Raw genomic sequence first — 17,603 nt, forward strand, 5'->3', positions numbered from 1 at the left:
AAATCTGACAATTGCCTACTAAAGCCTAAGCATTCTTTGCCACCGGAAAAGCCATGGGTAGATGCGCATAAGCTAGGAAAAGCAAGTAAGCAAAATTAAGCAAAAACGAAGTCACAGCCGAGCCAAACATTGCTTACGCATTAGTAGACAATTTCTGCACACAATAGTAGACAATTGCTACAGAATTTCTATGCCTTTTATCAGCAAGATCACTCGAGACACTTTCTTTTACTAACAATGATGATCTCCTTGTACGTCATGTAAGCGAGGACATGGACCACCTTTCTGGAATGATACTTGCACGCTCTTTATTAGCCACCGCATCGAAGACTTGGGTTTGGTTGCTGACCCTAACTAACGCACCTTCGGAGTGATAAGCCCACGGTTCCTCATTCATGTTGTTGCTGGCTCCCCTGGTCATCAAGCTACTAGGCACGAAAATCCAGGCCAATGAAACAGTCGATGTCTCAGCCGATATTGCTTAAGGACCTGTAGTGTGTCTTTAAGCCCCCAAGTTTCACTGTCCCTCCTAGCAGCTCCTGCTGGCAACGAGGGAAGTCACAATTGCGCTGCTCGAATGGACCCTCACATCAACGTCTGCCTTCGCGGGAGTATTAATAGCGTAGCCAACACTGCCCTTGCATATTCATTCCGTTTTTCGCGCAGCCTTTCATCTCGTTGTCGAAGCTTTCGTCGTGGCCACGGGCGCACTTCTTCAACAAGGCATCTCGAGTGCATGTGATCGTCTTGGCTTCTTAGGGGCTTCAGTTGACTGAGGTGAATTGCACGACAAGTCGGTGGTAGTGCACGCTATATCAAGCACACTCGGCATTTTCTCGAACGAAGCGTACTCAGTGTCCTCGTCGGTCACATTTAGCGTTCGACGTACACCTTAGCTAGAAATAACGACACACCGCGTTTTGTACCCGCACCCTCTCTGTAATACACTGCCACGTAGTGTGCACTTTGCCCTATATCACAGGACTCATGGGCAGCCGGTATACCAGACAAAAGAGGACCACCATCAGTCTATTGATTAAGGGCACGAAATTATATTCCAGTGGCTTCCTGGACATACCGGCATTGCACGTAATGACCTGGACGACGAGGCCGCCCGGTCCGCCGATGTATAGGAGTCCGACCAGTTCCGATCCCCTTATCTGGAACCGACGCTGCAAAAACGTCATTTCGTGACTGAAGCATGACACAGAAATACCGGACTTCTCCCAACCTCTCGAAATGTCATCTTCATGCACTTGATCAAGCCCTCAACCTACAAATGCCATCAAAAATCTCCTGTTCTGAAGCGACATTGTTGTGCTGCCTCTGGCTCGGGGTGGCATTTGCAAGGCCCACTCGTTCCACGTCGGAATGGGGGATACGCCCATGTGCGACTCTTTTGGAACAACAGAAACTATTGAACACATCTTGTGTGTCTCCCCGGTACGACGTCGAGTGCGCACATCTCCGGACAGCATTAAACCGCCTGGACTCTAGACCCTTTTCGGAAATGAAGATCCTTGTACCATGGTTGTGCACGTCGATGGCACAGAAAGCCGCGGAAGCGTTATTGTAGTACCTCAAGTCGGCAGGTCTTGGCGACATATTATAGACTCGGTGCGCACCTTCAACTGCGCACGAAACTGCGCTCCCTCTCTGTCTTCTTACACGTATCCCCTTTCCCAAATGCAGGGTAGCAAACCGGACGTGCGTCTGGTTAACCTCCCTGCCTTTCCTCGCCTCTCTCTCTTGCTCATGTAGGAACGGTTAAGAATAGGACACTGCCAAAGGCGTGAGTTAAGAAGTTCACTCTTTATTGGGCGAACTTATTATCATGAGAACAAGTAACAGTGTAACCTATCCTGTCGCGAAAAATCCGGTGTCGTCGGCGGCGACGTTGCCCATTAGAGAAAATTTCCGTATATAGTCAGGTATATGTATATGCCACGCCTTGCTATATGTCATGCGGTATATGTAGATTATGTTACCATACCATATTCTACAACTAAGGTTGCTCGTACCTTGTCTTACATTCTTGACAAAGTTATTCCTCTGAATTTTTAGAATGAAAGCCCACAAACAAATGTCATGAAACAAACACCTACAGCACATGCCTTTTGTGCTAAATCTTCTCAGACTGAAATATTAAAAGTGCGAAACAATAACAGAAACCTGAAAATGATGTCATTTTCTCGGCGCGGCTGTACACTACCTCCGGGATCGGCCCACGCAAGAGGCCGCGTTTCTACCAGAAAGCTCGCCTTCGTGCATAGCTTTCACCGCCAGCGTTTCCCGGTAAACATTACGCTTACATTAGCTGCAGTTGCCGAAAAGCGTGAAGAGCAGTCAGTGATCTTTGAATGAATGTTATCGCGTTTTATCGCTCGTATAAACCGTAGTAAACATTCGCTTACTATAACTAAATTATCAAGCATGCGTGTCACGCGCCCACAGACAAAGATGAACGGATCTCACTCGATGACCGCGACCCCTCACTGTTTCACATAGGGAAGCAAATTATTCTGCTGCATCTCCCTTCAACGCGTGTCTAAAACTTGACATTACACGACCTCCAGCCGTAGGCACGCGCGAAGACCGACCACATGCAGCCGCCAGCCACCAGCTCGGCTACGTTTCCACCTGGCAGAGATTACCTCCAAAATAGGGCGCGGGTGGTGCACGGCCGGGCGAAAGGAGACGCGCGCTTACCTGCCCCTACCCCCTCCTTTCGCACGCTCTGTCACGTGACCTCCAACAATGGGCGCGCTTCAAGCCACCATCCTTCTTGGCACACCCTCGTGAACTGCCCTCGTACCCGCCGCATAAGGTGTGCGGGGCACGACAGGATTTCATCGCACTTGGACTTTATACGAAACCTAACGTCGACGCCGACGACAACGGCGATCATTCGACTGGAGTGTTCATATAATTGCTATCGTAATAAAATACCCCACCCCCGTATATGTGCCTTCTTTTGGTTTAAACTCAAGCAAAAACGGCACATAAATATATTCAGTACCTGCCAGCCTTGAGTCAACGAAAGCGTCATTTTTAGTGGCCATGTTTACGTGAATACGGCAATGGCCAATCGCATTTAACGCATGTCGCTTTCATGTAAACGGCGATAAACGACGGTAATACGCAATAGGACGCAAACGGGGCGCTTACGTTGCTCTGCATTGTGAACGGTAGCTGTGGTACTTGGAAAACGTTTGCCCAACTAAGTTACGTTCATAGGAAGGTTGCTAATTCGGCTAATTAGTTTTAATTAATTCTGTTGCAGGAGCGTATAACGGGAACCAGTAAAACAAGACAACAGGACAACAGACAAGGACAAAAGGCTCGGCAGGTCTGGGACTGACACAGAAATTCTGAATATGCATACGATAATGTACGTCAACAAGGACTTGCGAGATAAGGAAAATCATCATAACGTTTCCGAAGCATGTCTGTGTGTGTTATTCTTTGTACTATTTTGAAGACAAGGTCTTTTTAGCTGGCTTCATACGACTTTGGTGTATCTGGGATGTGGGCATTTTGTAGCCACTTCCTGACAAAAACTGCCCTTTAGCGCCTCCAGAGCGTCGTAGCAAGTCGCAAGAGATTTCAAAATGTAGGTTTCAGCAGGACAAGCCAGAATTGGTCACAGAGTAATTAATTAATTAAATTATGGTGTTTAACGTGCCAAAACCGCGATCTGATTATGAGGCACGCCGCAGTGGGGAACTCCTGATTAATTTTGACCACCTGGGCATCTTTTACGTACACGGGTGTTCTTGCATTTCGCCCCCATCTAAATGTGGCCGCCGTGTAGTCACACACTAGGCAAAGTTAACCGCATCGAAGTAATTGCCGCCAATATAGTCGTAAACTAACCACGGTGCACTATACTCCTGTAAAGGGTACATCGCCGTAGATATAGACATGTTGAGGCAAAGCCGCCGTACGGCACACTTCAGGAAAATTGAGGGAGGTCGCTTGGACTAAGTAGAGCTGCGCGAGGCAATGATGTTCTAGAAGGCGGCTTTGGCGGTGCCCACAAGAAGCGATAATTACTCGCGGAGTAGGTAAAATTGACGGTACGGGCGTGATTAGAGCCAATGTAGTTGAAAATAACCACATTGCACCATAGACTGCAATATCTCCCGGATCGGCCCACCTGGCCTCTTGATCAAAAAAAAAAAAAAAGAGGGTCAACCATGTGCCGACGCTAAAGAAGATAGGGTCGGTCGACGTAATGGCGCGTGATAAAAGATACAAATAACATACGAAATAAGTGAATAATGAACATGAAAATTTTGGGCAGCTTGCTACAAAGCAGCTTGCTACAGCTTGCTAAAATCGGTGCAAGCCCGGGGCGGATCCCGGGTTTGTTTTTTTTTTTTTTTTCCGAGGGAAAAGGGGGGGTCAGCTTCTGTCAATGATGATGATGATAGTAGCCTTTCTTATTTACCAAAATTCACCGTTTCTGCTCAAGATAAACGTGCCTCTCATACAGCTAGTGCAACATCTGTATAGCGAAGAGAGGTATCGGTTTCTCTAAACATACCGGAAAAAGACGTTGCCCAGCACAGCCTTGTGCTTGGCGGCTGTGCCTGATAATTTATCTAAGTCTCTAAGTTTAGTTGGAAGACTCGGGAACATGAATGAAAATAAATGGACGGCTAAAGTGCAGAAGTATGTGTACTTGAAAAGCGTGGACACAGAATGGAGGAAGAGGTCAAGAAAGTTGGCAACCAAGTACAGAGTTATTGAAACTGTAAATAGAAAACCAGGAGTCACCAGAAAGAAAGTGAGAGAAACAGAGACAGTTAATTGGAGAAGAAATAAATTAGAAGGGAAAACCTGTACGATAACACAAAGAGCAGTGTCGTGCTATTTGATGCTCGAGTCGGTTGCCTAAGGACAAAAACATACTGGGGCAAATATTCGGAACTATATTAGGCATGTGGATGCTACAGCCAAAATTCGGAGACCACTCAGCACATCCTAATGGAATGCGACCCAGTGAGAATCGTAGGTAACGTACACCTCCCAGAAGCGCTTGGGTTTCAAGTGGGTGGAACCATCACCGGGTGAGCAGTCCAGATAAGCAAGAGACGTTTAGAGTACTGGTGGAACAAAAGCAGAGAATTGACGCGAGCGGATCTCTTGCAGTTATAGGTACCGGTACAAGGTAGATTTTGAAAGGGAAAAAAGATTAAGGATATGTACACAAAAATGCTAGATAAAAAAATCAACAGCCCTTCCCCTGTTCAGGAAATGGGGGTAAGCGAAGCTTGTGGCAAACGACGCTGTCGCAGGCGTTCCGCTTCGTTTGCCCTAAACTCAGGGCCGGCGGCTCTTCGCTGATGTTTCGCCTGGGCTTCGGAAGCCCTCACGCTAGAATCGGACAAGCTTCGCTTACCCCCATTTTCTCAATAGGGGGAAGGGCTGTTGAGTTCAAGGGCACGTTACAGGTCCCCGAGCCCACAGGGGTGTGCCATTGAGCTTGGATTCTTTCCGCACTATCACCAGGATCGCCCCACTTTTAAGCGTAACCACCACCACCACCACCGCCACCACCACGATCTGAAGCGCAGCAGCCGACGGTAGCAGACGACGAAAAAGCACCGCCCACAGCACTCACTGCGCCTGCGCGGCACTCGTTGCAGCCGCCGGCCGGTGTTGCTGCGCTCCAGTGTTCCCTTTAACAGTGGACCACTCTGTACGTCACCAACACGTGTTACTCCGTGGTAAAAAACCCAGACATTCCCTCTCCTCTTGCTCTTAACTCCTTCCCAACGTGGTTTTCTTTTTTTTTTTTTTTTTTTGCGCATGTGCACTGGTTCCTACGGAGGGCTCTCCTGGGCACGGACGGACGTTTTGCCTAGGCATATACAGCTTCGCTGTAAAGCACGTAGAGCATTCCTGCCTAAACCAAGCAGGCTAGGTGTCTATTTGTCACCGCCCCGTTTCAGGGGGATGCCATTAAATCATCATCATCATCATCATCATCATCACCTGATGTTTCTCCGGCGTGAACGACTGCAGACAGTGACGTTCTTCCCCGGACTCGTGGTCCTGCGACACAAGTTCTCCGCTTTTGCACAGTCCCGCTTTCGCTGTCGTTGTTCACATTGCTGCTGTCGACGCCTCTCCGCTTTGTTAGCTATCTTTCTCCGGCGTGAACGCGCCACGCCACACCCCTGTCTTTTCCTGGTAACGGTAACAGGCAACTCATGGCACCCTGAGGGGGATCTAAGTTAATCAGGCGCGAAGGCGCTCGCGCGGACATGGGCGTGATTGACATAAGGGACGTCCCCTCGTTCGCTCGCCGCCGCCGCCGAGACAAGTGAGGCACGGCCGGCGTCAGGAGGTCTAAGGTGTTCATGAGAAACAATAATTACGGCAACTTCGCGACACCACACCCCTACAGAAAACAGCTAAGCTTGTGAGCGAGCTAGCTTTACTTCTACATTGCTGCTACCACTGGTACTTGCGAAAAATACTTTTGAAGAATGCTGGCAGCCACATTTTTTGCGACAGGGCCATCACCCTGTCAGCGAGGGGCGATGCAGAAATCTGAGGGGGGGGGGGGGGGGGGGGTCAGGACATCCGGACATCCCCCCTGGATCCGCGCCTGGGTGCAAGGCTGGAGTAAACAGCGGCGCTGGTGATCGGCCTAGCTTCTTCCAGGTTTTACTAGGCTTGGCTAAGTTTTGCTAGCAAATGCTAACTGCTGCTAGGCACGGTATTCCGAATCGGCTCGCCGCCAACACGCAGATTCTCGCTTGGCCGCGCGACGCGCTTCAAGATGAGCGGCTTCTTCTTCGGGTGTCCGGATTTTCCTTGGTCGTCCCATGTCAAGGCTACATGCACTCGCCACAGAGTCAACGAGAGTTCTGCCGCCGTCGCGGTGGCTCCGAGCTTTATCTTACCGGTGACGTCACGGCCAAGCTGCGCCTCCGCACTTGCCGGGGCGTGGCTGGTTGAACCTGCCGAGCAGCCGCCAGAAGCGCCGGCTGCGATCACGGACACCGCGCTCGTTTGGTGCGAACGCGGGAAAACGCGGACGGCGTCCGGCAGCAGCTCTGCGCGTTGCCTCGCTGGTGCTGCTACAATTTCTTTCTCTCTATCTCATTTTCTTTCTCTCTCCCAAGCATAGCGCGAGCCACGCGCATGCTCTCCTTCCCTCTCCTTAACGTCTAATGTTGGGGCAACAAGTGCACAGCACAGAGAGGAGGCGAAGCACACGCCGCTCCGCGAGGTGGTTGCTACGTAACGCGCGTTGACGGCATCGCCAGGCGCAATTTTTTGTTCGCACTACGCGGCCTAACCAAGAGCTCCGCTGTTAAAAGAGACAGAAAGAGGTCGAATAGAGAAATACAATCAACACTCCATCATCGAATCACTTAAATCACTATATACGTCAACCCAATAAAATTGGGTTTGGGTGCATACGACAGGCATTACCAAACAAATCCTGACTGGGAGCTTACCACTGTCGTTGAAAAGTGTACAATCATTGCATTCTACCGGTGCTAACATATGGGGCAGAAATTTGGAAGTTAACAAAGAAGCTCGAGAACAAGGACTGCACAAAGAGCGATGGAACGAAAAATGTTAGGCCTAACGTTAAGAGACAGGAAGAGAGCGGTGTGGATCAGAGAGCAAACAGGGATAACCGATATTTTAGTTGACATTAAGAGGGGAAAATGGAGCTGGGCAGGCCATGTAATGCGTAGGATGGATAACTGGTGGACCATTAGTTACAGAATGGATACCAAGAGGAGGGAAGTGCAGTTGAGGACGGCAGAAAACTAGATGAAGTTAGGAAATTTGCAGGCGCAAGTTGGAATCAGCTAGCGCAAGACAGGGGTAATTGGAGATCACAGGGAGAGGCCTTCGTCCTGCAGTGGACATAAATATAGGCTGATGATAATGATGATACGTAAACCTTGACTTATCAAGGGATTACCCAGCCCTACGAACTAGCTCGTAAAACGTACCCATCTGGACACATCTCCCTCAGCAAAGAACTGGAGACGATCATGAGACAGCTTCAAACCAACCCTTTTCCACACCCAACCCGCCTACACACCATGTTTCCTACCATCTACGATTCTTCGTGCCCTCACTGTGAGGAGCCTGCCACACCTTACCATGCACATAGCATGGGCCTGTCAACGTAACCCCACCCTAGACATACTTCCTAATCTGTGTGTGACGCATGGTGTGTTTGTGAAGAATAAAGTGTGCTTTTTGTGAATCATTTCAATGTAATGCTGATATTATCTTAACACCGAAATAACAGATGTGCGTTGGTACTAATGACATATGGATATGCTACTTCGTTCAAACTCTGGGTGAACATATTGCTCTGAATTCATGCAAAACTCCCAAGGCTCACACGTGTAATGTGTCTGTTAGAGAATAAGGTCTACAAATACAGATGGGAGTAATCATGTTAGATTGTGACGCGAAGTTGTGGCGAATGTTCTCACTTACTACACTTCATTTGTATTGTGTGCTCAGTTTATGAGATGTCATAGCTATGCAACGTGAACTGGCACAGTAGACTACTTGGCGCAACAAGCCTCAAACAGTAAATGTTGATTTTTTCCTGCCGAGAAGTTGGCCCCGTGAAATGTAGATGGCGTTTCCGTGCCTCCACAAGCCGCCATTGCAGGACGTATGGGCTTCTATGGCACCTTCGCTACCATGCATACAGGGGTGGGACTTCCAAGACATTTTGGAGGAATTTTTGGAGCAAGTAAAATTGAATTCTGGAGCAGTTTGGAGCAGACAAAATTACATTTTGGAGCAGCTTGAAGCAGACTAAATTTCATTTTGGAGCAGATAAAGTTTCATGTTGAAGCAGTTTGGAGCAGGATAATCTGAATTTTGGTGGAATATGGAATATGGCAGCGCAACTCGAAACCACGATGAAACACAGAATAAATCAACATAAAGCGCGTAGTAGAAGCGCACTTTGTAGCTATAGCGCATTAGAATATGGAAGAGTGGGTCGAGCGGCAGCACGGCAGCCGAAGCATCGGTGGCACTACGATCGAACTATATATTCCCGCGCCGGCACTCATGATCATAGCGGAAAGTGTTTTCAAATTATGCGGTCCAATCGACGCGATAACCAAATTGCTGGGTCATCATATGTCACCGCAGACCCAGAGAGCCGCTAACAACCCTGGGCTGGTATAATGTAAAACTATTCCAATCTACCTTTATTGTGACAGCAACTACATGGACATACCAGGCGCATTTCTGCCATCGTCGTTGTCACCATGATGTTCCGTACAAAGTCCAGGGGCGATAACATCGTCGCCGCGTGCCGTATGCTGTATGTGCAGTGAAAGCGTGCGCGAGTAAGCAGACGATGGCTGCTCAATCTCGCACGTGCAAGGGAGGAAAGCGGAGAGGAAGCACGCTGTCTTCATCGTGCACAAGGGCCCGGAAGAAGGGAGGGACGAGGGAGAGGGGTGGCTTCTACTCTGGTGGCTGCTGCGTATGGCGCGGCTCGCGGGCCCTACCTTGAAAGCGATCTGCGACGTGGACACAGGGCACCTTTCTCTGTTTTCGCCGCTCAGTTAGCGATGAAACGAGAGCCGCCACGCAGGTCAATTCGCTCATTGCTGCTGCCGCGCTTCCTCACTCCAGCGTTTTGACAGCGAGTTTCCGCTGTCATCGAGTGAAACGTGTTCATGTTTGCTTGTGCGCACATGACACCATGCTTGCTAATTTAGTTAGTAAGCAGCAAATGTTTGCATGTTTATACAGCCGAGAAAACTACTATCCTGACTTCGTTTAGCTGTCGACTAATTTGCTATCGCAATCGATGCTTCGCCTTTCGGCCGAAACTGTGACATTTTATTCCAAGTCCACCATTAGCCCTTCCTGATAGGTCTAAATCGCTCAGGCCTCGCCTATATGGCCATAAAACAGATTGGAATAGTTTGACTTTATACCAACCCTTGCGACAGAGAAGCCCCCCCGTTGAACCCACTGCAGCGGGCGCCTCCCTAATATTTAGTTTGCTCGCAGTGCCCTCAGCCTACCTTTCGTTGTTGATGATGTATGGTGTTTAATGGCGCAAGGGCCAGGTATGGCCAAAGAGTACCTTTCGTTGTTGTGCGCCTCGGCTAGGGAGCGCCGTACTTACCGCTCGGCCCACTCAACCGTATTCTAGTGCACTCTAATTACAGCTCCCCTGGCCGTTCCGTCAGCAGCGACAACAGCCGTGAGTGGCTGCGCGCGCACCGGCCACTTCCGGAAGTGCCGAAAAGTTCAATGTTATAAGCGCGAAAATTACCAGACACTGTACGGGAGGCACCGTAGCGTGGTGTTCGGAATGTAACGGCTGCACTTTTTCAGAAAACGAATCTGCTTGCTGTTCGCGGCCACTGCCTGAGCACACACATCAAAGCCACTGTGGCGCAGCATGGCGCAATTGGTGCAGGAGTCCCACCTCTGGGGAGGGGGGCGTATTACTCCGCACCGCCTAAGCAACCCCATGCGCCCTCCGCAAGGCTCCGGGGGGAGGGTAGGGAGGGAGGAGGCTGTGTATTACACCGCGCGCTCCCACCCGGGCGGCTATCTTGAAAGCCATCTGCGGCAGGGGCAGAGCCCTTCCTCCCTGCGCAGTGTTTTCACGGCATAGTTCGCGCTGCTGCGTGCGGCGGGACAAAGGTCAATTCGTTCGCTGCTGCTGCCGTGCTTACTCACTACAGCGTTTTGACGAGCGAGTTTTTGCAGTCATCGAGTTAGACGCCTTCATGTTTGCTAGTGCGCACGTGACACAATGCTTGTTAATTTAGTTAGTATGCCTATGTTTACAAGTTTATACGGCCGATAAAATTACTATACTCACTTCGTATAGCTGTCCACTAGTTTGCTATCACAATCGATGCTTCGCATTTCGGGCGAAACTGCGACTTTTTTTTTTCACTCATACTGCAATATTGAACCAGCATTCATTAAGCGCCTATGTATTGTTCCTTTCGATGAGGTTTCTTGTGCAAGAAATTTAATTATATTGGTGCACGTGAGTAACTTTGTATTTGTACATCTGAAGCGCAGTATCCTGATTGCGCATTTGAAGACCGAAGTGGAAAGTGCCATATGCGTTGCACTTGTAATAGACGAGCACCAAAGTTGCAGTTAGACATGCCTGGAGTATGTCCAGTGCTCCCTGAAAAAATTTGCCTAGGAGCATTTCTTTGGATTCTTTGTACCTCCAGGTTATCTGCTACCAGCGATGTTCAAGTTCGTAGAATATACATACTTCGATGCGAGTTTTAAATTGCCCACTATATTTTACCTCAGGATTATCCCGACACTATATTTTAATTTTTTTAAAATTGTAACGTTAATGTAACGACACGTTCCAATGTTCGAAGTGTAACTGGAACGCGTTCCTTTCACATTAAAGGAACTTGTAACGGGAACTCATTTCCAGATTAGGAAGTAACAAGCTTTCGTTCCTGTTTTAGAGGAACGTGTACAACACTGCCATGCAGAGATGCAGCCAAGTTATTTTTTTTTTTTTAGCTCGACAAGCGCTCTTCTCTGCACTTCCGATCTAATAACTCAGTGCCCACACATCACTGTAAAAAGTCCCTTTACTATTCACATAATTGCTGCAAATGTAGACCACTTCTACAGCCTTATAATCATTTCCTCCGGTATCGGCTCTTTGACTTGAACTTTTTGACAGGACCTTTATTCTTCTTGACCAGTCCCATCTGCACCTTCTCCGTGTAGGAAGGCCTAAGATGGAAAAAAGCAAATAAATTTGAAATAGTCTCAACATTCTATCAATATCAGCAGAATTTTCACTGGGACGTGAATTGGAGAATGCACTATTACATAGGCAAGCGACAGCTAATGCTCACGCCCAGAGCCACACAAAATTTATTTTCTCACTGAATTTGCGCCTAAGCTATTGCGACAGCGTGATGTCACAGGCAAATTAATTTTTCCAGATCCCTTTGTGCCATCACTTATGTAAGAATCACAAAGACCCCTTCATTTTGTCCCTCTAGCTACATACCCATAACGGAATTTCTTGACAGCCTTCCTGCTGGTGTCCACAAGCTCAGCATCAAAGCCCTTGCGTTTCTGGGCACCTTTCTTCCCTTTGGCTGCAATGAGAAATCCACAGGTTACATGAAATGTTGAGCCAAAGAGCGGCACTGGACTATCTCACAGGTTATCGTAACACTTGTTAAAAATATCTTTGTCTGGGCGGTAAAAGTAGTACACATTATGTGTAGCCCTTTCCGTCTGCGTGTTTCCTTGCCTCCCCTCGCCCAAGTTCGACCACCGTTGTACCTACCACGTTACACCCATTCTGCACATGAGTGCAAGACCAAAGGAAAAGTTCATTAATTGGCATTCTAACTGATTGTGGTGTAAGATAGAGTGAAAATGTGCTTTCCTCCTAAATTTGTTTTTGGGCAGTCTAGTTACTGCAACATTCAGAAATATATTAAGAACAAATGCCACATAATGCTCAGTTTTTATAAGCACACTTGAATTTTTTTTGCGGCGGTAGTTACATTCACCGCATTCCTTGAGAACCATATCCAGAAGAGCAAAGCGTATAAATTGACGACCTATGCATAGAAAGAGCCAGACACTACTTTATAAGCATGTCAACAAGATAGACGAAGTGATTAATGGTGCCTAAGCACGCTACATTACATAGCTGATACAGATGCTAGTGCTACATATGCCTGACAAGGGCTAGCCAAGAACTGAAAGACGTAGAACTATGGCACACTCACGTGGATGCGCTTTTGTGCCATCATTCTCAGTGACAGCCCGCGTGCGCTTGGGTTTCTTCGCTCTCTTAGCCAAGCGTGCCTGGTACTGCGCTGTTTTCTCCAACTCCCTTGAGACACGATCTTCAGCCTGCAGATGACAGCAAAAATATAGCTCGAGCAGTGACACTGCCTGCTCTGCGACACAACAGAACTAAGCAATACGGGTCAATAGAGCATGCAATGATACTGTTACATATGTAAGCAAGAAATCACATGAAAATAAAGAAGAGAGAGGAATAGGCCTATCAATGCCCAATTCAAAAAGACAAACACTACTCAAAGCATATTTCTTCAATGCCCCTCAACAAAGTTACAGTAGAACCACTTTAAGATGGAATGCTCGATTAGCTGCACAGCTTGGGATTCTTTGTTTTGTTTATTGCGATAGAGTGCACTTCCGTTAAAAAAGTCAAATTTCAGATAAAATGAACAAATTTGCAAGGCAGCTTTCTAAAGTGGGTGCCTGTCATGGTAGCTTAATGGCTATGGAATTTGGGTGCTGAGTTACGTGTGTCTGGTTTGACTCCCCATATCGGCAGCCAGGTTTCCAAGTGCAGAAAACGCTTGTGCACCTAGATTTGTTTGTCTATTAAAAAGAAACCAAGCTTTTCAATATTAATCTAGAGACGTGAAGTATTTCTCAAGGCCCCTGGGTTGCTTTGGGATATTAAACTGCTCCAATAGATAGATCAGTAATTCATTAAGCGGGGTCGCCTACTACACCTGTGCTCTCTTATGTGTTTACAAATATACCGTCAGCCAGCAACCAAAGGTAGTGAGCGCCAGGCACTGAAACGGCAGTACTCTAGCTGCCTTATTTTCATGCATTCATGTTCCCTTACACCTTTCACAATGAGAATTACCAAAGATGATTAAGCAGGCTCAACATGTTCCGACACCTTGAACCCTGTTTTAGAAATACTCACATTCTGAGCCCGTGGAGGTATTTTCAACCTCTTGAGGGTGTGCTTGCTGTGCTTTCCAAGCTTCAGTTGTACTGAAAGAAAGTGCATGAAACATGCAAGGTTAAGCGCAACTTTGCACCAGGCAGGCATTTTACATAAAGGAGTAAAGACTGCCAAGTGTTGGTCACCTGCCCCTTGAACAATGTGATACAGCAGAACCCCACTGATACGTTTTTCAAGAGACCGCGAAAAAAAAAGATGCAACAGCCCGAGAGACCTAACTGTGAGGAAGGCCACCAATCGCCACAGCTATGTCAGAAACAGCTCTGAATGGCTGCCAGTACAGTTATTACGCTCGTATTGTTACCGAGGATGGTGCTTGTGCACGTGTATAATTAAGGGGCATCTACAATGTTTCGCAACAGTGGCTCTCCTTTCAACTCTGTTGACCACGATATTTTGCTTATGCTTCACCGCATAACACGGCTCCATTGTGGCGAAGCTGACTTGAGAGAACCAACAATTATGCTGTGCATAAAAGACCCTTGCCAGCTCCAAAAAACGTTCAGTCACTTTAGCATACGCTAAAGAGGATAAAGGCGAAAGCCTACACACTCATGAAACATTCACTGAATTAATTCAGATTACTATTCGAACGCGTTGATACCTCCTATTAGTAACTTGTTTTCTGCCACCAAAGGTCGTAGGTTCGAGTGTCTTAATTAATTCTATCTTAATTAAGGCACTCGAACCCACGACCTTTGCTGGTCGCACTATGACGGCACCACCAATTTTGGTGCCATTGAATTTTCCGGATGGTCAAATTTTCGACCCATGAGCCATCTAAGGCTTTCGCCTTAATAAATTAACGGTGCACTCAGTGGATCTGGCCCAGTGTGCATGGTTCCCAGTAGGCTTTAACTGATGCACACTTCGCTTTGGGTGCTTCGCCAACTGATCTGTGCACATGTGCAGCGCCTGGCTTGCGCAAACTTGGGTCGCTAATGGCAAATCATGGTCGCTTACTGCAACGTACAAGCTGGCTGCACTGCTAAATTTATGTGACCACCACATTCAAACGCAACGTAAGATGCAGGGACATTACAGATTGGCAACGTATCAAGGGAAACAACACATGGAAGTCAATGGGCCCTTGGAGGTAGTAAAAGGAATGCATTCGTCTTTTCAGACTGCCTGATTTTTGGGACGTTTTCGTGGCCCCTGGAGAGTCCGAAAAATCAGACGTTGACTGTATATATACATGACGCTAAAAGCCCGCATCACCCAGATGTGAGACCGCGGAGTGCCTCACACACGTCGAAGTGCTTGTTGCAGGTTTTTATTGAAGACAAGGTAGAAATGGACACACTGCCAATGCAAGCTAGCCTGTATGGATACGTGCTGTGCTGCCATCAGTGCCCATGTACTGCGAATTGCACGTTAAGTTGCCCAGCCGTGTGTGTCTGTTATATTATCAACAATACGCAGTTTCAACAGCCAATAGTCACGCGTGGGCAAGTAGACAGGCGCCAACTGCGCCTGTCTACTTGGATGGTGTGTTGGGTTTTGGTACTGACTTCCTTTTGGAACAAGTTGTCACCGCTTCTCGAACACCCTAAAAAGTCTGCGTGTCTCTCTTCGAGTGTCCCTCAGCACTCCAACGCCTCGCGGCTGGTATGTCTTTTCGTTCTCAGCCCTTCCTCTCTGGCCCCTGCGTCGGTGACTGCCAACACCACATATATGCTGTTAGTTTCGAAAGTGGCTTTCAGCTTGCAGAACATCCGAGCCCATTCCCACTTACGTGTAACTGAGTGAGCACAAATAAAACGCCTTCAGCGGGACCCCCAAATTGCACAGCAATGAGTGTTGTGTGTTGCTGCCGCAAAGGGGAATTATTCCACAGACGTGGCACGCAGTGGTTTTGTTAAATTCAAATTGCATGTAAAGATACGTCTAAGTCTGGGTTGGGGTCGGTTTTGTGCTGGCCGCTTGTGAAGTCCTAAAATGCTATTCGCAATAACGAATGACCACAGTTTGCACAAGCCGTCCATATGTGCAGTGAGGAAAACAGAGCACCCTGCTCATTTTTCTCCATGGCATGTACTGCCCTTCAGATTTACTCTCGTTTGACGGCACCTGCCAAAACAGTGCTGCTTCTGAGTGCAACTGACTGTTCATGCTACTTATGAGTCCCGCACCTTGCTCACGAAACTTTTCCTTAGGTGTCTGGAACCAGGTGCGCGGTGGCTCATTGGCAGCTTTCTTGTTAACAAGCTCGGACGCCTTCTCGACCTCCTTCTCAATGACTCCCAGTTCCTTCTCAGCCTTCTCCTCCTGCAGGATGCTCTCCAACTCTTGCTCGAGGCCGGCTATCTTCTCCCGGAAGTGGGCCACCACATCTGGACAAGTGCACAACGAAAAAGTGTGATTAGGCAGTAAAAAAGAACATTTGGAAGTTTCGCCCCAAGGGTGAAGCACTGACAGCATATAGCAAGGTATAGCGTTGTGCTTGGCCTCCTCGGACGGTGTTCTAGTATGTATACGCGGGTGCGACATGTTGGCAAGATGCAGTACAAAGGCAACTCCTGCTGGGTAGAAGAAACAGTGCTCTGGCAACGACAAGGCATCTCACAATGCTGGAGTGATAAAAAGGGCTGCCAGTGGGGTTGCAGGTGTCGCAACTGGATTGTGCGTGAGATGAGACCAACGGGAAACCATCAGCTTGAATTCAGCGCACAATAAAATATTAGATAATGTTAGCTTGACGTTTAGTCCCATTCTGCTCAGCGCATAGCATACACACAGCAGCTCATCAGGAATGCTAGTGCGCTTATAGTGCACATGTGCACAACACTCATGCCAGCAGCGAAAGACAGAACACTGTCCTGGCTCTGCCACCGAGGCAATGGAGCGTGGCGTTGATGGTGCGTCAACTTCGCTTCGTCTTCCTTGCAGCCAAACGCACTCTGCATCTGAAAACCCTCTAAACCTCCGTGCGCGAGCCACATATGCGCCGTTGAACAAGACAGCCTGACAACGATGGCATCAACAGTATTTCTGCACCTCAAGCGTGTGTAAGTTGATATTGCAATAAAATTAAATTGTGTGGTTTAACATCTGGAAACTACACAGTGGGTTATAAAGGATGCCATATGGAGGGCTCTATATTAATTTTTACCACATCGAGTTTTTTGACGAGCACCCAAAGCACAATTTACAAGCGTTCTTGCATTCTGCCCTCATCGCAATGCAGCTGCTGTGGCTTGGAATAGAACCCATGACCTCGTGCAAAGGCAGTAAAAAGAAGAAGTTGCCATTTTCTGCACCACAAGGTATGGCAGAAACATAACAAGAAAAGCGGAACAAGCAACATGTACAGCCAAACCAGAAGATAGCTGACAAGTTCAACTTTAAGCGTTCTTGCAATCACAAACAAGTGAAATGGCAACATTGTTAAAAGTCAACAACTGTGCACTCTATACACAATATGTTCTTGGGCATGAGAAGGCCGCGTGGCAAAGCTCTATCAGCAGGCAAAGGGTTGACTGTCCCCGACTTCGTGAAAAAGTTATATCGATAAGCTGGAAAGCAGCAATTTCTCGAGGCAGGAGAGAAAGGTGTAGCTAATAGTGTAAACGAGCTTAAAATAACACGATGGCAGCTTTTCTTTTTTTTTTTTGGACTCTACAACTTCCCAGGCTGAATGAATGCGCCCAACACAAAAGATGTTTCTAATCACTGCGAGCAAGCAGCGATTACACACGCAGTAATTACACAGGCTATCAGTTTGTCACATGTAAGTTCCGCAAGGTGCCGCTAGAAGATTGGAGCAGCCACCCAAGCTCCGGGAAGAAAAAGTGAATAGTTGCACGAG

At 47.8% G+C, this 17,603-nt stretch overlaps 1 protein-coding gene across 1 annotated transcript in view; it reads right to left on the minus strand.

Moving 5' to 3' along the window:
- Positions 1-11,600: 11,600 nt before the first annotated feature.
- The window catches only part of LOC119441773 (probable ATP-dependent RNA helicase DDX27), a 49,354-nt gene continuing 43,351 nt past the window's right edge, over positions 11,601-17,603 (minus strand). The window contains 5 exon segments of the mRNA XM_049661606.1: positions 11,601-11,766; positions 12,050-12,140; positions 12,786-12,912; positions 13,751-13,821; positions 15,928-16,128. Of these exon segments, the coding sequence (XP_049517563.1) occupies positions 11,670-11,766; positions 12,050-12,140; positions 12,786-12,912; positions 13,751-13,821; positions 15,928-16,128 (587 nt within the window). The 3' untranslated portion in view covers positions 11,601-11,669.

The sequence above is a fragment of the Dermacentor silvarum genome, chromosome 2, assembly GCF_013339745.2.
Source record: "Dermacentor silvarum isolate Dsil-2018 chromosome 2, BIME_Dsil_1.4, whole genome shotgun sequence".
Classification (NCBI taxonomy): Eukaryota; Metazoa; Arthropoda; class Arachnida; order Ixodida; family Ixodidae; genus Dermacentor; species Dermacentor silvarum.